Source organism: Rhizopus delemar, genomic scaffold (genome assembly GCF_000149305.1).
Source record: "Rhizopus delemar RA 99-880 supercont3.14 genomic scaffold, whole genome shotgun sequence".
Taxonomy (NCBI): Eukaryota; Fungi; Mucoromycota; class Mucoromycetes; order Mucorales; family Rhizopodaceae; genus Rhizopus; species Rhizopus delemar.
Genome location: NW_027137840.1, coordinates 297,658 through 320,484, shown reverse-complemented (window position 1 = coordinate 320,484; position 22,827 = coordinate 297,658). Strand labels below are relative to the sequence as shown.

The 22,827-nt window shown below is 38.5% G+C and overlaps 11 protein-coding genes across 11 annotated transcripts; 8 read left to right on the top strand and 3 right to left on the bottom strand.

Moving 5' to 3' along the window:
- Positions 1-534: 534 nt before the first annotated feature.
- On the top strand, positions 535-1,415 carry RO3G_14456 (uncharacterized protein; the record flags this gene model as incomplete). The annotated part of the gene is made up of 2 exons (XM_067669040.1): positions 535-1,122; positions 1,179-1,415. 2 exons carry the CDS (start codon positions 535-537, stop codon positions 1,413-1,415), a joined length of 825 nt encoding a protein of 274 aa, XP_067525141.1.
- A 919-nt stretch (positions 1,416-2,334) lies between these two features.
- On the bottom strand, positions 2,335-3,024 carry RO3G_14455 (uncharacterized protein; the record flags this gene model as incomplete). The annotated part of the gene is made up of 1 exon (XM_067669039.1): positions 2,335-3,024. The coding sequence occupies one exon, from the start codon at positions 3,022-3,024 to the stop codon at positions 2,335-2,337; it is 690 nt and encodes a 229-aa protein (XP_067525140.1).
- A 916-nt stretch (positions 3,025-3,940) lies between these two features.
- RO3G_14454 (uncharacterized protein) lies at positions 3,941-4,120 on the top strand (the record flags this gene model as incomplete). Its single annotated transcript, XM_067669038.1, has 1 exon — positions 3,941-4,120. The coding sequence occupies one exon, from the start codon at positions 3,941-3,943 to the stop codon at positions 4,118-4,120; it is 180 nt and encodes a 59-aa protein (XP_067525139.1).
- Positions 4,121-4,553: 433 nt separating this feature from the next.
- On the top strand, positions 4,554-5,181 carry RO3G_14453 (uncharacterized protein; the record flags this gene model as incomplete). Its single annotated transcript, XM_067669037.1, has 2 exons — positions 4,554-4,631; positions 4,711-5,181. The coding sequence occupies 2 exons, from the start codon at positions 4,554-4,556 to the stop codon at positions 5,179-5,181; spliced, it is 549 nt and encodes a 182-aa protein (XP_067525138.1).
- Positions 5,182-5,594: 413 nt separating this feature from the next.
- On the top strand, positions 5,595-6,116 carry RO3G_14452 (uncharacterized protein; the record flags this gene model as incomplete). Its single annotated transcript, XM_067669036.1, has 1 exon — positions 5,595-6,116. One exon carries the CDS (start codon positions 5,595-5,597, stop codon positions 6,114-6,116), a length of 522 nt encoding a protein of 173 aa, XP_067525137.1.
- Positions 6,117-8,286: 2,170 nt separating this feature from the next.
- On the top strand, positions 8,287-13,008 carry RO3G_14451 (uncharacterized protein; the record flags this gene model as incomplete). Its single annotated transcript, XM_067669035.1, has 7 exons — positions 8,287-9,586; positions 9,733-9,850; positions 9,901-9,976; positions 10,023-10,848; positions 10,908-11,736; positions 11,790-11,872; positions 11,924-13,008. 7 exons carry the CDS (start codon positions 8,287-8,289, stop codon positions 13,006-13,008), a joined length of 4,317 nt encoding a protein of 1,438 aa, XP_067525136.1.
- A 392-nt stretch (positions 13,009-13,400) lies between these two features.
- RO3G_14450 (uncharacterized protein) lies at positions 13,401-13,883 on the bottom strand (the record flags this gene model as incomplete). Its single annotated transcript, XM_067669034.1, has 2 exons — positions 13,401-13,411; positions 13,505-13,883. 2 exons carry the CDS (start codon positions 13,881-13,883, stop codon positions 13,401-13,403), a joined length of 390 nt encoding a protein of 129 aa, XP_067525135.1.
- An 860-nt stretch (positions 13,884-14,743) lies between these two features.
- RO3G_14449 (uncharacterized protein) lies at positions 14,744-15,438 on the top strand (the record flags this gene model as incomplete). Its single annotated transcript, XM_067669033.1, has 3 exons — positions 14,744-15,101; positions 15,169-15,212; positions 15,265-15,438. 3 exons carry the CDS (start codon positions 14,744-14,746, stop codon positions 15,436-15,438), a joined length of 576 nt encoding a protein of 191 aa, XP_067525134.1.
- Positions 15,439-17,577: 2,139 nt separating this feature from the next.
- RO3G_14448 (uncharacterized protein) lies at positions 17,578-18,344 on the top strand (the record flags this gene model as incomplete). The annotated part of the gene is made up of 2 exons (XM_067669032.1): positions 17,578-17,826; positions 17,880-18,344. The coding sequence occupies 2 exons, from the start codon at positions 17,578-17,580 to the stop codon at positions 18,342-18,344; spliced, it is 714 nt and encodes a 237-aa protein (XP_067525133.1).
- A 1,204-nt stretch (positions 18,345-19,548) lies between these two features.
- Positions 19,549-20,052, top strand: RO3G_14447 (uncharacterized protein; the record flags this gene model as incomplete). Its single annotated transcript, XM_067669031.1, has 2 exons — positions 19,549-19,715; positions 19,842-20,052. 2 exons carry the CDS (start codon positions 19,549-19,551, stop codon positions 20,050-20,052), a joined length of 378 nt encoding a protein of 125 aa, XP_067525132.1.
- A 476-nt stretch (positions 20,053-20,528) lies between these two features.
- RO3G_14446 (uncharacterized protein) lies at positions 20,529-22,748 on the bottom strand (the record flags this gene model as incomplete). Its single annotated transcript, XM_067669030.1, has 8 exons — positions 20,529-20,828; positions 20,993-21,031; positions 21,079-21,465; positions 21,516-21,577; positions 21,627-21,731; positions 21,778-22,201; positions 22,269-22,581; positions 22,666-22,748. 8 exons carry the CDS (start codon positions 22,746-22,748, stop codon positions 20,529-20,531), a joined length of 1,713 nt encoding a protein of 570 aa, XP_067525131.1.
- Between the last annotated feature and the right edge of the window lie 79 nt (positions 22,749-22,827).

Genomic DNA, 22,827 nt, shown 5'->3' with positions numbered 1-22,827 from the left:
TCAGGTAAGGATATAAGAAGAATTATAGTAAGTAAATGGATATTAATAAGAGCAAGTAGTATGATATCTCTGAGAGTGAAATTCGTGCCATGTTTGAAAAATTTGGCGAAGTGAAAGATGTGTTCAATTTGATTGAAAACAGAGGCATGATTTTTATTACTTTTGTAAGATTCATTATGAGATATAACATGTGTGTGTTTATAACACCCTACATAGTACGATGTTCGCTGTTCAGAAGCAGCAAAAAATGAAATGCAAGGTGTTACTTTACGTGATAGACAAATTGATGTCCATTATTCACTCCCTAAAGAAGAAGAAGAGAAAGCAAAATGTGATAGAACTAAAAATCAGGTATTCCTATTCTTATGAGCTTATTTCAGCTTCTTACAGTTCATTAGGGTACTTTACTTTATACTTTAAAGAATTCTTCTTCCCCTTTGGATGATTTTGAGTTACATCAATATTTTTCAAGCTTTGGTGAAGTAAAAGCTATTCGTATACCAAACTTCAAAAAGGCTCATCTTGCTCAGAATTATGACAGGTAATCATAAGATCTCATCAGTCGACACCTTCCTAATTTCAAGTAGAAATCAACGTCTTGTTGAGTTTTATGATTCCAGAAGTTGTGTATCAGCTTACGATAGCACGATTGATAAAGAGTATAAGGGGGGTCGATGGGATGTAGCTTTCTTTTGGGATCATCCTTATAAGGAGCGTATCAATGCTGGTAAGAGAGAAAGAATTGATAGAAGAGAGAGAGAGAAAACAAGACAGCCTCCACGTCGTGATAGCTTTGATCGTTATTATACTCCTCCTCCTCCAGCTTCTTCCTCTGCTTCAGTACCTCCTCCTCCTAGTCTCCCCACCCCTGCTATTCCTATGCAAGCTTCTTCTACTTATAATCAACCTTTACCTGTTGAGGTCAATCAAAGATTGGAACAGGCTCAAAAGGCTCAGCAAATTCTTTCCATGCTGGCCACCCAGCAAACTTATCCTCCTCCTCCTCCTGTAAACAGTTCTCCTGTCCCTCCTCAACAACCTCAATTATTACAGCAGCCTTATTCACAACCTCCTATGGTTGATGAACAAGCAAATCAAGTTCAAACCTTATTGGGATTATTGGTAAATTAATTGTAGTAGTTGATTGCTCTGAAAATCTAAACGTATCCTGTAATTAGACCCAAGCAGCTGCTCAGCAACAGCAACAACATCAACAGCAGCAACCACCACCTCCTTCTCAGCCTACCATGCCTCAGCAACAACAGCAAGAGATTCAATATGCTCAGACACCAATGTATACACAACAACAACAACAGCCATTGGTAGCTGCTGCTCCTATTCCCGGTATGGATCCTGCTACTGCTTTATCACAATTAGCAGCATTACTTCAACAACAACAACAACAATTACAATAAATACCGTCCTTCTCCCTTTATTACATAAAACAAATTGCTGATTTTAATCATGTTTCATCTATAAAGCTTTTTTTTTTAAAAAAAAAAAATAATTCATACTCACATTCTAAGTGTAATTCAAACTAAATGGGTTTGTTCCCCACTGATCTTGTCCATCCAGGATGCTTTGTTGAAGAAGAGCTGTTTTCACTCTGATATCCGCCTCTGTCGGATCAATCTCATAATATTTCAACATGTCTGCTATTTGACTTTGATCTCTCTTTGGTTTTTCATAGGAAGCATCTTCCTCTGCTATAGAAGGTAAACTTTTGAAGACCTATGTTCACTGTGAGCCATCCTGACGCAAACCGTATTACTCTTTATGTTTACTCTTCTGGCCAACTTGTAATCAAATTCAGGTTGTGGGGTATATTTAGGGTTCAAATTTTTTAGTAGGGTTTCAATCTTTTTATATTTGGTAATGTACTGGAGGGCACGAATGGGTCCAACGCCTTGGATGGTACCAGAGAAATCAGTTCCGCACAAGATGCAGAAATCAATAAAGGACCTTTTGGATAGACCCAGCTGTTTTCTGGCTATCACTGGGTCTATGAAAAGAATCGGATGGACACGAGAAAAGAAGTGACGGATGAGAGGCGTATCGCCAAAGGCTAGTGTGTCAAGGTCTACCGAAAAAGAGATTAAAACCAGCAAGATGACTTTGTTCATCTACCTTCTGATATGGTGGCCGTCGTCCGTTTCGCTTTACCTAAATGAGCACACATGGCCTCCGCTTCGTGATGATTACAAGAAAAACAAACGTAGCCAAGGCTTTGCAGAAAATCTTGACATTCATTCCTTAATGCTTGTGTGATTCGTATCGATCTCTTTTCTATACACAACAAGCCTCATTATTCTCTCTTTCCGCTTTTGCTTGTAATTATATACCAAGTGATGTTCGGTTGATTTGATTATCCACACTGAGTGACATCAACGAAGACTTGACGTCCTCCAGTCGATGGATCAGCATGTCTGTCACCAGATGCTTTTCCCTCTTGGCCAAGGACCTCACCGTCCTCGTGTATCTCTCCTTGTCCTCCACCTTGATCACCGCCTCTCTTAAATCCTGCGCGATACGATTCAGTTGCTTCGTAATGTTCGCATGACCCTCTTCTCTGTGAATCACAGCATGGTCCATCTCCTTGAGCGATTCATCTAGCTCACTCAGGATCGTCACGGCGCTCTTCTGAGGCAAGTCAGCGAGCGTCTCTTCCGTGATCTCCAACCAGGCCTCGAGTCGACTGGCCTGCTCTTTCTCAAACAGAAGCGAGTGCTTCACCTTGCGTCGTTGTCTTTCACGTCTTTCGTGTTCCAGTCGCTTGGCTTCTAACCGATGAGAGCCGTCAAAGACAAAGATGGGATTGATCTTGAGTAGATCAAAGTAGCGCGTGAGTAAATAAAACCCATAAATGTGTTTGTAATTGTGTGGTTCCTCTCCATAGACAAATTTGTTCAAGTGACAACTGGCATCGACAGCGATGGTTTGGTTTGTGAATACATTCGGATGGACAACACGGACTGATTGTGGTGCAAATCGTTTTAATATGCCTGTTAAACCGTTGACTCCCATTAAAGAAAAAGAAAAATGTCGTGGAATAAATTTGGTGATGAACGCATTTTTATTCTCTCTTTTTTTTTTTTCTTATTCAGTCAATACAAGTTATGAATGAAGAGCAAAAAGGTACATCATCTTTTTTATGGAGTTTTTGTTTATCAAACTATAATAGCAAAGACAACTCGACTTATTGTGCTTTCTTTTTGGTGTGTGATTTTGTTGGGACTTCCGTTTTGGTGGAAAACAACAGAGGTTTATAGAGCTCATCTACCTTTTTCAGAAATAGATGCTTGGTATTCAAAACAGGTAAATTGTACCTTATACTATTTATAAAACCAAACAAGGAAAAATAGGCATGTGATTTTGTAATGCCAACACAATTCAATATATTTATTCCAAGTACCTTTCAACTGGATAATACTTATTTATCAACACAAATACAACAACATGTTCTAGACAATATTCAGCACAAAGACAATTTTCCTGTACAAATTAATATTGTTGATTCTACAAAAGGTATAACAATAGATACAGCTTGTATCGGACGTGGAATAACAGCGTATAAACATAGATCCAGTAGAAGAAAAAAAAGAGGATGCGCGTATTGGAACCTATTTTATTCATGTTCAAAAAGGGGACAAGGTCAAGTTACAAGTTGGAAGTCAAAGAACAAGTAGATTAGATGTTATAGATACAACAGCAAGTAAATGATAATAATGATACCAATGATTAGAATAAAAGCTAAAAGTGTTTGATGTGTATAGGCTCAATCATTGATGTGTTGGGCCACCTTATTCCAACAATTTATCTAAGTGAACATGAACATTATGGAAATATTGCTTGTTATTCTAAAGAAAAGAACAAGGTAAATCAACAAAAAGCGATGAAGAATGCATTGTGTATTCATGCCAAGTAGGATGATGTGTCAAGCATGAGAGCATTAAAGTATGCGTCAGAATATGAAGTTATATTCAGTCTGATGAACAATAATCCAGAACATATGAAAATGGATTGGGAAATACGAGAAGCATTGGATGGTTACTTGAGGCCGTTTTTAAAAGAAGCCTCTGTTGTATCCAACCTTACCATCAACTCACAGGTAATTGGTTAGATTGATCAGAGAATGAACAAGAGTACTAAACAAAATGAATCAGATACAAAATTATGCACCACTTTCATTAAAACCAAAATATAAAGAACGAGTTGGCAAGCCAAATTATCATTATTTTGAACCTCAACATTTACCTCACTTTGTTAATTCTGCTGAATGGAATCTTGGTAACAGACTCATTTTGTTGTATAAACCATATTAACTCCACATAGCATCCACCGTCACTTCTTCTCCCACAATCAATTTCATTTTATATTCTCCTTCTCAACAGGAATCACCGCTTCGTATTCATGATACCAAAGGTAAACATCTTATTGAACGAACCAGATGCATGTAAACTCAACCAGACACAGATCAACCGCTGCTTACAAATTCATTTTTAATTCCACGTTGGGGCGGTATTGTGATCAAGAATCCGCCAAAGTCAGCTTCGATGGAATACAAGTTGACCAAATCAGACCTTCAGCCCATCATGAAGACATTTTTATCCCAATTAAGAACATTGATTGGAGTAAAGGATTTGGAGATAACAAGAAAAGTAAAGCATACAGGATCACAGCATGCGTTCATATATACTAATCGGTTCATAGTCCACACCTCACCTGGTTACATTTGAGCCGGCTAAAAAATCAGGCATTACTGCACTTGAAAAGGATAATTGGATACGTTCAAGAACATTTGAAAATGTGGCCAACACGATATCCACCTTGAAATCATTAGGTCAATTGGTAGACGAGATACCAAACATGGTCGTTCAGGACCACATCAACAGTAAAGTAAGAGCCTCCTTGAATTGTTTGGCAGCCGTACGCCAATCATTATCAGAGGAAGATTATTTAAAAGCATTAAGGGACTCGATTGATGCCATCGAATTGGCTGAGAAAGCCTTTTTTGATCCTACGATGGTCTCTATGCTCTATTTTCCTGATGAGCATAAATATGCTATTTACATGCCACTGTTTGTTCCGACTTCTGTGCCCTTGTTGGCTGCCTTGGTGAAAGAAATCAAGAAATTAAAACAAAAAAAGAAGGAAAAAGAGGCTAAAGAGAAAAAGGAATGAAGGATGATCCTGTCGGACTGTGTGTGTGTGTGGACGTAATTTAGTTTTCATAAAAAAAGACTTTAAACTCGTCTATCCTCAAGGAATTCTTTATTGCCAAGAAAATAAAAAAATTATATAAACCTGTCTTTTTTTTTTTTTCCTTTATTAAAAAATGCTTTAAAAAGATGAGAATGGCAAGTTAAAAAAAAAAGAGTGAATCGTTCAAGCTTTTAGAAGGTTTTATTTTATTTTTGTTTTCATTCCGTAAATTTAGCCTTTTTTTCGCTTTCTTTTCCCTTTTTCTTTGCCGAGAAATTTAAGTCGGCGCATTGCCCATTGTTGACAAAATACAGAAAATTTCGGTTAAAAAAAAAAAGAGAAAAAGATGAATCATGAGGCTTCCCTCTTTTCTTTCTTACTCATCCTACATCATGACCCATTCAACTATTTTCTCATTTCGCAAAAGTATAGATGATACCAAAAGACAATCACTCAGAATCACAGCACCCTCGCACCACTCGTTTAAACAAAGAGTGTCTTCTCTGTTTGGTGCATCACCCGTCATGAACACCATCAAAGAATCATTTCATAAAAAACCAAGATTCTCCACAGACGAACAAGACATCATCGCCAGTCCCTATTGTCTCGATAGTTCATCCGAATCAAGCCTGAAAACAAATGGCTATCAACATCCTACCGCATCTCAGTCAAGCTTAGTCATGAATGACAAAGATACCCTCTCCAAACCCAGCTTGATCACTCCTCCCACAACACCCTCTACCCTGTCGTTTGACAAGGACGAAACGAGGGATAGCTTGGCTTGTCAAGTGTATGAAATATTAGGGTCCACGATGGATGAAGTAGACAGAGAGATCGATCAAGATTGGGAAGTGAAGCGAACTGTGTTAGAAAAGAACCTTTTATGCCATCCATCGTGGACTATTCAACTTTAATCTATTATTAATACCATTACTCCTTATTCATCTTAATAAATAGTCAACACAATGTATATTTTATATTCAAATCATGTGTGATTTGGAATAAGAATCTATTCTATCAGATAACCGGAAGTACCATTCAGCCCTTTTTTTTTTTTTTTTTTTTTGGGCACCAGCTAAAAGAACCAATCGGAAAAGTGAGTCGTGTTTAAACATTCTTTCTATAAAAAAAACAAACATGAATATTTAAACACCCATTGGATCCAAGACCAACTCTTAACGCAAGATAGGATGAGTGACTCTTTTTAGTTGGGTGAGAGGAATAAAAGTGGTGGATGAGGTAGCTTTCACTGCTTTCTGTCTCTCTTTTACAAGTACTTGCTGTATTTATAAACACAAGTTTACTCTTTGGCGTAAACATGTTTAAACAAACATTTCAAGAGGCAAATTTTGACTGTTATTTCATCGTATGCCATCACTTGCTGGTATAGAATAAAATCACACCTTTTTTACATCCTTCTATATTCAATCACGATCACTCTATTTCCAGTCTCCTTTTCACATTGAACTTAATCTCTCCTTTTTTTTTTGTTGAGAACAACAGAGAACGTTGATTGGCTGTCATGTATTCATTCTACTGGCTTTTATTAGACTTGTAATATAGAGCAGAATATTCCTTGAGAAAGGATGCACATACACTCTCTCTAACTCCTTTCTTAGCTTTGTTGCTGAACCCATTCTTTTTTTGAGGATGAATAGATGATACAATGATTGCTCTTTAATATTTTCTTGAATCATAAACTCAAGCGTACTTTGCAATCTTTATGTCATTGAATAAAAGAAGATGTAGAGGATGAATGAAAATAACTGAATGGATGCTGATCAACTCAAATTGTTTCTAAACTGCTACTAAACAAGCTTTGACTGTTGTGGATAAAGAAACAAAGGTTGATGGTAGTCAATGAAGAAGATTATGGTGAATTGAAGCATCTCGAATGCCTAGAGACTTTATAAAGACAAGATGAATCATTTAATCAGACAAGCGCATATGTTAACTACCTGCTTTAGGTAGTGGATGATATTATTTACTTTTTAAAAATGATTATTTATTTTCATAATTACTTGAACTATATTTCATCCATTCACCCAACTCGCTATCCTCTCAACCACAGTCAAGTCACATTCCTCCTCTCTTCTTTCCACAGACTCGATACTTCTTGGCTGTCTCAAGTCACCACTTTCACTCTCTGGAAACAATCCTGAAAAAAAGAATCTCTCATTTAAAAATGCGTGTAACCTGAGAGTTTCCCCGAATACCGAAAAATTCATTGATTGATTGGATCGTATCCTTATTACGGCTTGTATTTTAGGAATAGACGGAAGCAAGACCAATGCGCTAAATAAAGACACGTGGAGAAGGCACTGTACGTGCGATGAAAAAAAAAAAGGGGGGGGGGGGAGGAAAAAGGGCTTGAATGCAAAGCACTTTATTGGCTAAGCCATGTTCTGGTTGAAAGTACTTGTCCGAGATGAACTGTGAATGAGACTTTCATATGCTATTGATTTCCCCCTCCCACTTGTTTGCCTTCTTGTACAAGAAAGAAAGTGTCTCAATGGGTTTAAAAGAAGGGGGAGAAGGGCTGAATGAATTTAATATTTTAGCCACATGGTTTTCAAGAGAGAGAAAGAGAGAGAGAGAGAGACAGAGATTGGGTTGACAACATTTATGTTTGGTAAATTGACAACAAATTGTTTTACCGCTTATTGCTGCTAAAGTATTTTCCTATTTCCGGGTCGTACTTGAAGATGGACACTGTCCTCATGCTTTACAACCCATTTTATAAAACGTCATCTTGTTTATTCCTCTTGGTTCACATCGTCTACTTTTTTTAAAGAACAAGTTTCACTTTACAAAAGAAAACTTGAGCCTTGTTACATGGCGCGTGCTAATTTTTTTTTAACTCCATTGATTGTAACATGTAAGTTTCTAAAAGTAGTAATGAAGTAGTAACAAATTTAATCTCGGCCCACCAAAAATTTTAATTTGATTGTCTTGTCCTCACCATCTTTCTCTCTCTCTCTCTTTGTCTGGTTGAGCCCTCTTTTTAACGCCCCTCTTCTTTTATAATTTCTTTTTCTTCCCCCTTACTTTCTTTTTTTTTTTTCCTCCTTTCCTTTAACAAACATGTTGAAACGATTACAATCTAAATTCAACAAAAAGAAAAAGAGTTCATTCCCAACTGCATCAACAGAAGGTCGTAGTATCTATGTCAACATGGACTTACCACCAGAAGAACAAGATGACTATGGTCAACCAACCCATAGTTTCATGTCCAACAATATACGCACAGCCAAATATACCTGGTACACCTTTTTACCCAAAAATCTCTTTGAACAGTTTCGAGGGATTGCCAACATCTATTTCTTGTTTCTCGTCATCCTTCAAATGTTTCCTCTCTTTAGTACTTCAGCCTCGCCTGTCTTGGTCATATTACCACTGGCGGCCATTCTTATCTTGACGGGCGCCAAGGATGCTGTGGAAGACAACCGACGATTTCACACAGACGAGAGTGTCAACAAGGCCATCACGTATACCTTATCCGCCTGGAAAAATGTGAATATACCAGTCTATAAGGTCGCTCGTTGGAAGCGATGGTTGAACGCGATCATGAATCTCTTTAAACGAGAGACAAAGGAAGAGATGCTGATGCGACTCGAGACGGGCTATGCTGACAATCAGAGCAAGACCTCCTTACGACAGACGATTCGATCCAAGGCCTCAGCCGTCTTTAAAAAGAAGAAAAAGATGCGTTATCGACCCGGACAGGTGCCTCATTCGGTCCTTCGTCGTTCTGTGCTCGATCCAGAGATCCCACCGCTCACGAGACAGTCCACTCGGATTCGACAGCCGATCGACAAACGCTGGAAACGGACGTTGTGGGAGGATGTTCAGGTCGGTGATTTTGTCTATCTCCGAAACAATGATGCGGTGCCTGCCGATCTGGTCGTGCTCTCGACGTCTGAGCCAGATGGGCTTTGCTATGTCGAAACACAAAATTTGGACGGCGAGACAAACCTGAAGATCAAACATTCGCTGCAGGCCACGAATGAGATCCGATCACCCGAGGATTGTGAACATTCCAAGTTTTATATCGAATCCGAACCACCGCATGCCAATCTGTATTCGTATAACGGTGTGCTCAAGTGGAAAGTGGAAGATGATATCGTGAGACACAGTGCTGATTCCAGAACGGTCTCTCAGGACACCGCTGTCGAATTGGATCCGATTCCAGAATCTGACAATGACGATGAAGAAGAGGACGAGGATGTGGTGTCTCATGAAAAGACGGAAGCCATCACGAGTAACTCGACCTTGTTACGTGGCTGTGTGGTGAGAAATACAAGTTGGGTGATTGGCTTAGTCTTGTTTACAGGAAATGAAACGAAAATCATGTTGAATTCCGGTAAAACGCCAAGCAAACGAAGTAAAATAGAAAAGCAGACGAATCCTTATGTAAATTCAAAAAAAAAAACATGTATTTTTCATTCTATACCCATTCAATATATTTCGTTTTCCCCTTTTTCTATTTTTATCTGTTTTAGGTCATTTTCAATTTCATATTACTTTTAGTGTTGTGTTTAATTTGTTCGATTGCAGCGAGTATCGTATTTAACAGTAATTCATCTTCCAATCTATTTGAAACACCCGATGCTGAAAATGGAACAATGGAAGGCTTTATTATGTTTTGGTAAGTTGACAAGGGTTGACAAGACAAATTGATATGAATTCTGTTTTTAGGGTAAGCTTGGTCATCTATCAAAATATCATTCCTATTTCTTTGTATATTTCTGTTCAAATCGTCAAGACGGCTTCTGTAAGTCACCTCCTATCCCAATCCCATCCACTCACTCTCTTCAAAGGCTTATTTTATTCATACCGACCTTGACATGTATAACGAACGTCTCGATTTACCCTGTACACCCAAAACATGGAACATCTCTGACGACCTGGGACAAATCGAATACGTCTTTTCTGACAAGACAGGCACACTCACTCAAAACATCATGGAATTCAGACGTTGTACCATCAACGGCGTCTGCTATGGTCTGGGCGAGACAGAGGCTTCCGTCGGAGCCAAGCTACGAGGCGAGGTAGCGGCCGATTCAGCCAAGATCACCCATGAGCTGGACATGGAAAAAGCACGTGCGGAGATGCTGGAGAAGCAAGCCGCTCTCTTTGATCACCACTATGTCAATCCGCGGTCGTCCTTTGTGGATCCCAAGATCTATGACGATCTCTCTGCCCAGGATGCGCAATCCCAAAGCCTGGTTCACTTCTTTTCGGCCCTTGCCCTCTGTCATACCGTCATCCCCGAGTTGGATGAAGCGGGCACGATGGAATATAAGGCTCAGTCGCCGGATGAGGCTGCCTTGGTGGCCACGGCACGTGATATCGGATTCACCTTTGTGGCTCGGGAACAGGACCATGTGGTGGTGGATATCATGGGCGAGCAGCGCACCATGGTCCTCCTGCACGTACTCGAATTCAACTCGACCCGAAAGCGAATGAGTGTGATCATGCGATCACCGCAAGATGGACAGGTCTTTTTGCTTTGCAAAGGCGCTGATTCTGTCATCTACGAACGCTTGTCGACGGGTTTAGAAAAACAAGAGGATGAGGCCAGTCAACATCAGTTGAAGATTAGAGAAGAAACACTGGAACATTTAGCTGTTTTTGCAAATGAAGGTAAGCAGGATAGTTTGATAAACCCACAGGGGGGGCTGATAAAGAAAGAACGAAACTAGGGCTAAGAACGCTTTGTATTGCAAGCCGCGTGTTGGATGAAGACGAATATCAAGCATGGGCTGAACGCTACAAGATTGCCTCGAGCAGTATCCGTAACCGAGATGAAGAGATTGAAAAGGTATGCGAAGAGATCGAGACCTCGCTGACCTTGATTGGTGGTACGGCGATCGAGGACAAGTTACAGGAAGGCGTGCCTGACACGATCGGTATCTTGGCTCAATCGGGTATCAAGATTTGGGTCTTGACGGGAGACAAGGTCGAGACGGCGATCAACATTGGTTTTGCCTGTAATTTGCTGACGAGAGACATGCTGCTGATCAGTATCAATGCAAGAAGCGAAGAAGAAACGATGGAACAGTTGACAAAGGCCTTGAAGGAAGTGCGAGATGAGACGCAGGTGCCGGCGTTGATCATCGATGGCGAGTCGCTCAAGTTTGCCCTCGAGGTCGAGGCCTGTCGGGTCAAGTTGCTCCGGTTGGGCACAAAGTGTCGTGCGGTGATCTGCTGTCGAGTGAGTCCGATGCAGAAGGCAAAGGTGGTCAATCTGGTCAAGAAGGGACTCAAGGTGATGACGCTCGCGATTGGGGACGGAGCAAATGATGTTTCGATGATCCAGGAAGCCAATGTCGGTATCGGTATCTCGGGTGAAGAAGGACGACAGGCCGTGATGGCATCGGATTATGCTATTGCCCAATTCAAATATCTCGGTAAGCTGCTCTTGGTCCATGGTCGTTGGTCCTATTTGCGTACGTCTGAAATGATCTTGACCTTTTTCTACAAAAATATCATGTGGACCTTGGTCTTGTTTTGGTATCAATTGATGTGTGGGTAAGTAGGAAGGATGATCATAAAAGTGCTGTACTAAGCACTGAAAACAATAGATTTACTGGAACAATGATGTTTGATTATTCCTACATTACTTTGTATAACCTTGTCTTTACTTCCCTGCCTTGTATTTTTGCAGGTAAAAAGAACCATGTCAGACGATGACAGTATTTCTAACTTGTGTCTGCAGGCATCTTTGACCAGGACCTCAAGGCAGAATACTCGTTTAAATACCCTCAACTTTACTTGATGGGCATCCGAAACGACAAGTTTACCACCTCTCGATTCTTTTTAACCGTGTTTGATGCCATCTATCAAAGTGCCATCTGTTTTGGTCTACCTTACATGATCTTTGTTGGACCCAAATCAAACCAGGAAGGTTATGATACAGAAGGTGTGGTCGAACTGGGTACGTTTATCGCTGGTATCGCTGTCGTGGTAGCCAATGCACTTGTGGGATCCACCATCTTTGGTTGGACTTGGGTCATGTTTCTCTGCATCACTCTTTCGTCTGCTACGTTTTTCATTTGGGTTGGCATCTACTCCAACGTGTTTACTTTTTCATTTTACGGAGAAGACATTGTCCTTCGAACGGCCAATTTCTGGCTCTGTCTGATACTTACGTTTGCCGTCTCTCTTCTTCCTCGCCTGGTGACAAAATACTATTTACACATGTACCATCCCTATGACAATGACATCATTCGTGAAATGGTCCTTTGTTCACCCAAGCAAAAGACACGATCGGCCTACGAGATGGATGAGGAACAGATCCCGATGGCACGTAGCTTTAGTGATCGTCACTCGATCGCCAGCACATTCAAGCGAAAGAAAGGAAACCAGTTGACAGCTCGCTTAGGACTCAGTCGAACAATGTCAGGTCGAAGTGAGATCATGAACATGAAGACCGGCAAACGCGACTCGTTCAACGGATTTGCTTATTCTTCCGATGACCATCAAGTCTTTGACGACTATCGAAAATCCGTCTATCGTACAAACACCATGACCTCCAAACTGTCTGCTGTCAGCATCACACCCTCCCGAAAATCAAAAAGAGGCGATTGGATGCCCTTGAATGAATTGCAACTGCGGCCCAAAAAGAATTTAGGACAAAAGATGATGAAGGCCGTCAAGGATCGGATTATGCCAAAGAACCCATTCTTGACATCGAGTGAGCAAATCGATCTTGTGCCGTTGAATGAACAAACCTATGTGGCTCATCAACACCGAGAAAGTAGTCATCATGACCCGATTCATAAAGTAGACAATCATTATTAATTATTTATTGTGTATATTTGTGTACCTCCCCCCCTTTTTTTTCCCCTCTTTTTTTATTTCAATACATGTACAATAAAAGACAGATAGAATCACTGCAAATAACCATGTTGTTCATCAACATGTTTCTTTCTATAAATACTTTCATCGATTCTACATGTTCACAGACCTTGGTTTTCCTCTCACTCACTCGTGTTTATACGTGATCAAAAAAAAAACGAAAAAGGATTTCATGTAAAAAAAAAAAAGAGAGGGGGAATTGTTCATTGATAATTCTATTCATTTTTATTCAAGCCCTTGCCTTTTCATCCAATTTCTCTCGAAGTTTATAAGCGCCCACTAATATTTTAGCATCCTCCTTTTCTGTATTCATCGGTGCTTTATAACCAACGTCTTTAAAGAATTGCTAATAGAAAAAAGTGAATAAGAGACGAGTAAGAGTTGTTTCCTACCTTTTGTGTATTATAACATTTCCAAAACTTTTGTTTTTGCTCTTCACACATCTTTGCTTTATCCCACCAACTGCCATGTTGAAAACATGTCATCAGATTCTCGTGAAGATCGGCACAGACTGTCAATGCTGCATCGTGAATCTCGTTTCTTTGTTCTCGACTAGTCAACAAAGCTGTCGAAGGAAGCTGATCCTCACTGCTGTCGGTACGGATGGGGTTCACTGTAGCTGCGTGTCTGTTGAACGGAGCAGACGTCGGTTGCTCCTTGGGTTGTTCTTGCTCTTTTTCCTTCATGGAGGGAGCTTCTGGAATAGGCTTTGTTGGATCATAACGTGGTTGTTCTTTTAAAAGATAATCCTGTTCTGTTTGCTCATTGATGTAAGATTCAATATATTCTCTTGCTGATCCTTTATTTTTATCCGACATTTTATAGAAAAAGAAATCGGAGAGGGGGGGGGCTTTGATTTTTTTTTATTATTATTTGACGTGCAAGGTATATAAAAAAAAAAAAAAAAAAAGAGGAATGACAAAGTCGATTGTTCTTAAAACTATACACTTTTTCTTTATTCCTTTACAAATCTATTGTTTCTTAATTCTAATTGTCCATGTTCCAAAAAGGAAGGCCAGTCCTTTTCTCCCTTTAATTCCATCCATTGAGGTTGTTCCCAAAGTGCCAATAATTTTTCCTCTTGTCTCTTGGCACCAACACTTTCAAGTGCATCACGCAGTGAGAGAATCGAATTTTCGACCATGTTCATCTCATCCACCACTCTCAAACGTTTGGGTCTTGCCAAATGATCAGCACCCGTTTTTAATTCTTCCTGACGTACTTGAGATCGTTGAAGTAAAGCGTCCGAGAGGGCTTGTGCTGATTGAGGTGTGTTGAAGCCTGTCAAGGCAACCAAAGGACGCCACAAGTCTTTTCTTAACTGAACGGGTTTATTGGTAGTTCCTAACTGATTTAAAGTCTTGTTCTATCATTACAAGGGTCGTCAACCATCAATTTTTATCACACTTTTTTTTATAAAAAAAAAACCTTCATATTTTGTTTCAAACTAACCAAAACTTGGTTTGTTTGAATATGTCTAAAAAGATATACACCATGATTGACAGCTGTCATGTTTTGAATAAACAACTCTTTAAAAAAAAAAAAAAAAAAAGAGAGAAAGCCAATAAAAAAAAGTTTCAATAGCCGACCATTCACGTCATCTTCAGTGTAAGAGACCCAATGAATTCAACGATTGAGTATTTTTTTTTTGTATATTGTTTATTAATTTCACATCTTTATGTTTCGTCCTAATACAACAACAACAACAACAGCAGCAGCAGACTTGAATGAGTTTCCTGTGCTTGGAACACCACCTTCCATCAATAGAACCAATCGACTGACGGGCTATGCTTCAACAGCAGGCAATGGTTTTCAAGAAGTGGACGACTTACACAAATTGACGTTTAATAATAGAAATGGTTTTGCAGATCAACTTTCCAACAGAAATCTTGCAGCACCGAGATCTTTCTCAATGGATGAATTTCCAGCATTACGTAGTGCTCAAACACCCTTTGATAACACATTATCTAGAGAATCTGGGAAACCAGAACAATGGTTAGACTATGCTAATTTAAGGGAACAACAACAACATCAAGGTAATTAAGAGCATACAAGTCTGGAAAAAAAAAAAAAAAAAAAAGCAGGTGATTAAAAAAAAAATAGGTGGAAAACTATATCCAGAGAAAAATGAATTGTCAGAATCTTGGGTATAAAAGAAAAAGAAGTTTGTTTGAAAAGATATGAATCAATGTCTTATAGATGCAAGCAAGAAAACAACAAGAGGAATTACCGTCAAGTGATGGGAAAGTGACAGATCCGTATGGATTACTAGGACTTTTAGGAGTGATTCGAATGACGGATCCTGATCGTAGCATGCTGGCACTTGGTAGCGATTTAACTACACTCGGTTTAGACTTGAACACAGCAGAGTAAATAAAATGGAACGCGTCTGTGTTGTAGCTAACGACTCTCTAGTTCGATTTATTCAACCTTCATATCTCCTTGGTCAGACACACAGACTTTACCAGGACTGAATATCGAACCAGGTTATTCTTTACCTGCGTGTTATCGTCAAGTGCGAGCGACACCACCTGCCCATCAACGCATGAGAACCTTTTCGGATGAAATCTTGTTTTACATCTTTTATTGTATGCCAAAAGATATCGCCCAGGAGGCAGCAGCACAGGAATTGTAAGCAAGATGCGATGTTTATGCGATGACTAAAGAGAGTATCATAGATATGCACGTCACTGGCGTTATCATAAAGAACTGGGGTTGTGGTTAACAAAAGAAACAGACGAGAACGGTCGACCGGTACAGAGCTTTCGAAGGACATCTTCCAATGGTCTGGATCGTGGTGTCTTTGTGTTTTTCGATCCAACCAGTTGGCAAAAAGTGAAAAGAGAATGGACTCTCTCCTGGGATGCACTTGAAGAAAGAAATCAACCGACACATCCTTCCAATAGTAGCAATACAAATAGAGTGATCATGTAGATTTTTTAGGCTTGGAAAAGATGCCCCCTCCCTTGTTTTGACAAAAAAAAGTTCAAGAGAAATAAAGAGAAAAGGGTCCTTTTACTTGTTTTCTCTCTCTCTCTCTTTATTCCATTTGCTCATATTTAAACTTGTTCTCAAAGACACTGACCCTGTTGTCTCTCTGAATATCACTGGTAGATGGTTGCATAAAGAAACATATCTCATCAAAACGGCTGTCTTTTTTTTTTTAAGAAAAAGGAAAGAACAAAGAGGGTTGAATAGGAAAAAGAAAGAAAAGGAAATTGTTTGATGTCACTCTGTTGTATCTGTGTAATCTTGATTGGAGTAGTTAATTTTCAGGAGTCTGTTTATGATTTTCATTTATTCGTGGGAAAGGAGAGAGAGAGAGAGAGAGAGAGAAAAAAGGTTTCTTTCACAAATTTATTTGTTGAACGCATGTGGTTCAAAATAGGATATACTAAACGCATTTTGTCTTGTTAGTGTGTTAAACATACCAAAAAGATAAAAAAAGAGATTTACAATCATTGTGTTTTCCACAAGTCAATGGGTCGAAAATAGAAATGGATTCAATATGATTGAGAATGGAAAGAGTAACCTGAATAAAAAGAATACAATTGTAACCATGTACTTTATATCATCAGCCTCTCTCTTTTTTTTAATAAACGAATGGATTGTAAACCCTTTTTGATGGCCTATGCGTTCTTTTTCAAGAGAAAGAAAGGGTGATTTGTAATCTATTCTTTTTGTAAATTCAGTGAGGTCATTCATTCATGATGATTTGACTCCTACACAATGGTAGCTTGAATGTTTAGGCTCAATCGGCTTATAGCCCGAAAGAGAGAGATTGTGTTTTAATTTCGGAATGAGGGTTGATTGATGAAGAAATTGAAGTGATAACCTGACAATCATGACACATAAAAAGAGATCAGGAGAGTAATTAAGGTTTTAAAGGGAATTTGTTATCGAGTTTTATATAAACAGTTATCCGATCATGTTTGCGTAGAATCAGCTGATGAACAAAATAAGCCCAGATCCCTCCCCCCTTGAATGAGAGAGAGAGAGAGAAAAAGAGTAAGTGATACACTATGTAAATGTTTATATGAGCATCAGAATGTGTTCTGCTTTCTTTATCGTGTAACCTTGTACAATACACGTATCACAACCGCTTTTCTCTCTTTCCCTCTTTCCCTCTCTCTCTCTGTCTCTGTCTCTCTTCTTTATTCGCTCACCCACTCGGAACCGTGGCTTCCACATGTGTACCCCACCCCTTCTTTCTGACTCCTTAATTTAGCTACTTCTTTTGCTCTTTTGCCGAACAAAGCAAGCATGTTTCAAATAGAATATAAAAAGAGATGTAAGAAAATAAAGAGAGAGAGAGAGTTGAATAAGAAAGAGAATGAGATATGAACAATGGTTCATTACAAAATTCACTCTATTTTTCTTTTACAGAAAAGGATATCATCGTGTAACGGTTGGTTCCGACGTAAACTAGGGACAATGTAAAGCGTTTTGAATAAAAAACCCTCCATCGTCTTTCCCTCTTTCTTTTCTTCTTCTTTACTCTTTAAAAATAAAATGCAACAAAAGACTCAGACTTTTTTCAAACAGAATGAACCTATCAAACACAAGTGCTTACAGGGTCCAATTCATATCATACCTTCATGGGACCCAGTAGACAGAAATGAAAAACCACCTTATTCTTATGCGACAATCATTGCTCATGCGATCTTGAGTAGTAAAGAAAGAAGGTTGACATTAAATGAGATTTATAATTGGATTATGGAAAACTATCCATTTTATTGCACTACAAGTCTAGGTTGGCAGGTAATTAAGATCACTTTTTCTTATTCTATTCCTTCTTACCTTTTGTGATATAGAACTCGGTCAGACATAACTTGTCCTTACATAAATCATTCATCAAAATTCAACGTGATGCATCAAATCCTAATCATCCTCGGAAAGGTTGTTATTGGACCATTCAACCTGGTAAAGAACAAGGTTTCATAGACAGTCTCGAATTACCGGTGGCTAAAAGGATCGGAAGACGCCGATCAAGCCAAGCCTCCTTGTGTTCATCTGTTGTCCCTTATCCTTCAAGTTCAATGGATTCTGTCTATGGCAGTAGTAGTAGTAGTAAAAGTAGTGTCTATACCACCCATTCTTCTCCTTCTCCTTCTCTTTGTGATCAAGAATATTATTATCCTACATCATCACCAACACAGTCAACTTATTTTCCTTATTATAGACCCACTTTTGTAGACAGTTTATTTCTTGAACCACTACTTTCAACCAATACACTCTATTCTACTACACTTTATGATCATTCATCCATTTTCAATTAAAAATCAAGATTCCCCCCCCCCTTTCTCTTTCTCTCTCTCTCTTTTGTATGCCCTCTTTTTTTTTTATATATATATGCACATACACACCTACACACTCACATGTATATATATTTTCACATATGCATACACATTAAAAATAAACTTGTCTCGTTCTCTATCGTACACAACACATCATACAATAGACAACACTCACTTGTATTCACAGGTCATAAACAACACATATTAAATCACCCTCCTTTTTTGATACATGATATCATTTGATAGTACGGTGTATACACAAACTTTCGGAGCCTTATGCAAAGTAACCGAAATTTCTTTTGTTACTGTATTACACACATGTCCCCCTTTTTCAACATGAACCGAATCTCATAGTGTTTCGCGTTTGAAAATGAGGAGGTAAAAAAAAAAAGTCCAATAAAATGGCTGGATGATCCCTACAGTCAAGCCTATAGAATTTGGCGCTTGAGAAAAAAAATAAAGGGAGGGGAGTGTGCACTTTTTTGATGTTCAGTGAGTTATTTCACAAAGTATCATTTTCACAGTGTCTCTGGTACTCATTGGCAAAACTTCAAATCCTATTGGCCCTTATCGAAATGGGGGTAGCCTGACTCTACCCTGATGACAGTTTGCTGTACACTATTTTTCCAATAGTGTCATTTGAACTTGAAAATAGAATGGGTCTAAAAAAATGCTTCATTCAAGTTAAAATACAGTATATACGTTTGACAAAGATATCAAACCTTTACTTCTTTCCCAAGCTTCATTTGAGAACATTGACAGCGCATCTGCTTTTCTCTCTCTCTCTTTTTTTTTTTTTTTTTTTTTTTTTTATTATTATTCTTTTCGTTTGTTCTTATACAGCTGTTTCCTAAACAACAATCACTGAATCAATAATTTCAAGTTGTTTGTGTGCGGCTATTTTTAAACTACATCTCTATGCATCGTATACAAAGTAACTAAACTATTTGCATTCAATTCGTTCGTACACCTATAAAGAGAGTAATTCATTACAGTCTCCAAGCTTTCAAGAGACGTAAATTGGACCCAGTTGTACTTGTCATATGCACTGGCGCGTTTGTCTGAATGGGTTGCAAAGGGCCTAACGATCAGCAGTTTTCCTGGTTGCCATGCATTCCCCGCTAAAGGTTGGGCTAATAATTGCTTGATTGGATGTAAACTACGGGTTCAAGAGCATGGTGGTACGATGCCTATCCATCCATGCATCGCTCTTGGTTTATTTTTAGCTAACTGTGCCATGGACATGAACGATACACTCTGTCCAAATGATCCAACCATTCATTACTTATCTTACGCGTTACAAAGATACCAATGTCAGTCTGACGATCAACATACATCTGATACTTTGACGCAGTGACTAGAGACTCAAGATCAGGAGTGATAAAAAGAAGAGTGGGAACTCATTGACAAAACGGCATCTCCCAAACAAGTGGCCAAAGCCATTAGAAATTTGCAGAATCAAAATCACGCTTTAAAAAGGAAATACAGTGATACTATGGAGGAAGCCTCCTCTTCTATCTCTACCAGTATCTCCATAACAACAAACCCTACACGTATTGAAAACATTGGCTTTACGGTAGAATCAATCACTCCATACAAACACAATATGCTATTTGGAGAGAATCATGTGGATACTAGGAAGCCAAAAAGAGGGTTTAAACGAATGGATCGGTTGGCGTGCATTGAATGAAACCTATTTGTTGTAGTTGACATTGATCAATAAAAGTCTTTATACAAAACCATCATTAGAATAAAATACAAGTTTACTTAAGTAACATCATACAATCAATTCCAGGTAGGTATCCTTTTTTTTTAAAAATATGTATTGTATCACTGAGAGTTCTTTGATAAGAAGTATCAAGAAGGGATTTTCACAATCCTTTTTTTTTTTTTTTTTTTTTTTTTTACAACTGACATTAAAATGCTTTTCCTATGATTCTGTGTACAGATTTTTGAAAAGGAGAAAGAAGGGAAGAGGAGAGACACATTCCCTAGGCATTCATTATCCAAAAGTACATCATCAACACATCAAGACAAGGGCAAAATCATTGAATCTTTAATCACTTTTAAACAAAAAAAAAAAAAAAAAAAAAAAAAAAAGAAAAAAAGAAAAGAAAAGAAAAAAAAAGGAGAAGGGGCAGTGAAGATCATACATAGATTAGGCAATCATTCAACATCCATGTCAGAATCTTGTTGATTGTTCATGACTTGTTGTTGATCTTTTAATGAATCTTCTTGCTTTTTTGCATGCTTTAGTCGAACACTTTTACTTAGTAATTTAGACCGAAGCTCTTTCAAGTTCACAGGCGATCGACGAACAAAGGCAGGTACGGGTATATGACGATAATCAACTGTCTCCCTTTGCCAATTATTTAGCTCTCTCCAGTCAAGGTCTTTACACAACACGTTCAATTCAAATTGGTGTAAAGACATCTTTTGTGCACTGATGTCAACCACGCGTTGATTCTAATGATGTCTCAGTAAAAACAGAGGTGACAGTTCCATTCACTTACCAGTGCATTCATTCTTTGTATTCTATCCATCTCCTTCTTCTTCAACATCTGTTGACGGAATTCTCTCTTTCTTGCCATCTGTTCCTCATAGCGTTTTCTCTCTCGTTCTCTTCTCACCCTTTCTTCTCTCTCACGTCTTTCTTGCTCCTCACGCAACTATATAAAACGGAATGAGTCAGGGTAGTAAATAGATCAATCCATACCTGTTGCTGTCTAGCTCGCTTTTCGTCATTGATTTTATTATACAATTCACCAATATCAAATATGGGTGTTTGCGTTTCAGGTTGCTTTGAAACCATGGGTTTTTTATTATTCACAGGTATATTGGGTTGGACTGGTTTGTTTACAGATGTGGTGGATGATGTATTTTTTACAGATGCGGATGTTTTTTGTTGAAGGGCATGTTGTCTTGCCTGAGCAAGCCATTGATCATGGTTTTGTAATACGATAGATGGTTTTTGGTCTTTCTTTTCTGATTGGGGAGAAGGTGGACGATGGTCAAGTCCTAACTTTGGTGGTTCCTTGGATAAAGCTAATCCAGGTATTTTCACAGCTGGTTTGGATGGTGTTGTGATTGGCTGTTTAGGAGGCTAAGTAGACAGGGTATTAGTAATAGAATATATCATACATGCTCTCTTACCTCTTCTGCTTCATTTGATGACTTCTTTACATTTAATTTGACTCTCAAAACATGACGTCCATCTAATATGAAATCATGAGCTATTATATATCTTGATCCAGTGATAATTACCATTTGCTGTTGTTTTAGTCGTTGCATCATCAGTATTGATCATGTCCTCTGTGTTTTGTTTTACTTGCACTTCATCCTCTGTCGTAGGTGGCGTGATCATGACATCTAGCAGCAAAGATGAATCACCAGAAAAGCCACAGTTAAAACTTACCTTGATCCACACGTTGTTTCTTTACAGCTCTTTCTTTTGGCTTATCGTGAATCTTATTCCAGTGCTTGTCAAAGTCTTCCTCAAACTTCTTTCCCAACAAGTGCACTTCGTGATGTGGTGGATTGTATTTATAACAATTGCTAAACATCAACTTGTAGTCATCATAAAACTGATCCTCATTGGTATATTCCGCATTCTTGAATTTGTTTTCAATCGTAGACATATCCATTGGATGCTGAATGATATCGTAGTAGTCAGTTGCACCCCAAGCGGCTGCATCCACTGGCCTCTCAAATGGCCATGTCAAATGAGCGTATTTTGGTTTCTTGAATTCCTTTATGGCTGATGCACAATGTTTATATTCACTCTCTGATAACAAGGTTGTCACTGTTGAAGGTTGTTTTTCAGACACTGTCTTTTTTGCCTATAAAAAAAAATTAATTTTCCGATAGACAAAGATAACAATCACTGACTGGAGCTCTCAATTTCACTAGGTGCTTTTTGAAAGCCTTTTCGAGTTCTCTTGCTTGATCACACACTGGATCTGTTGCGTTATTATACAAATAACAGTTGTCGAGCATCAATTCAACATCAGCAATGAATTCTTCTTTTGATTGGTAATTATTCAATTTGGTTTGTATCGTACTCAAGTCCATTGGATGTTTAATGATATCAAAATAATCGGGTATATTAAAAAAGACAGGATCTACAGGTTGAAGAAAAGGGCCAGCACAAGGGTGTTTCATCAATTTAGTCAAGGTTTCTGTAACAAGACGCTTGTCTTGAACAGACATGTGTTCACTACTAAAAACAAATTGTATAAGAAACCACTATTTTACACGTAAAATTTCTTTTCCGTATTTTTATTGTTATCATTGTGATTCATACAATTTTTCTTCTTCTTTTCGTGTTTGGTTATCAGCTGCAATACTAGCATAAGGTCTCTTTTGAGCACTGTTATTAGATATCATACTGCGCAAAAGAGAGAGAGAAAAGAAAAAAAAAAAAAGATGGAAAAAAAAAGAAAAATCTTTCACACAAAAAAAAATG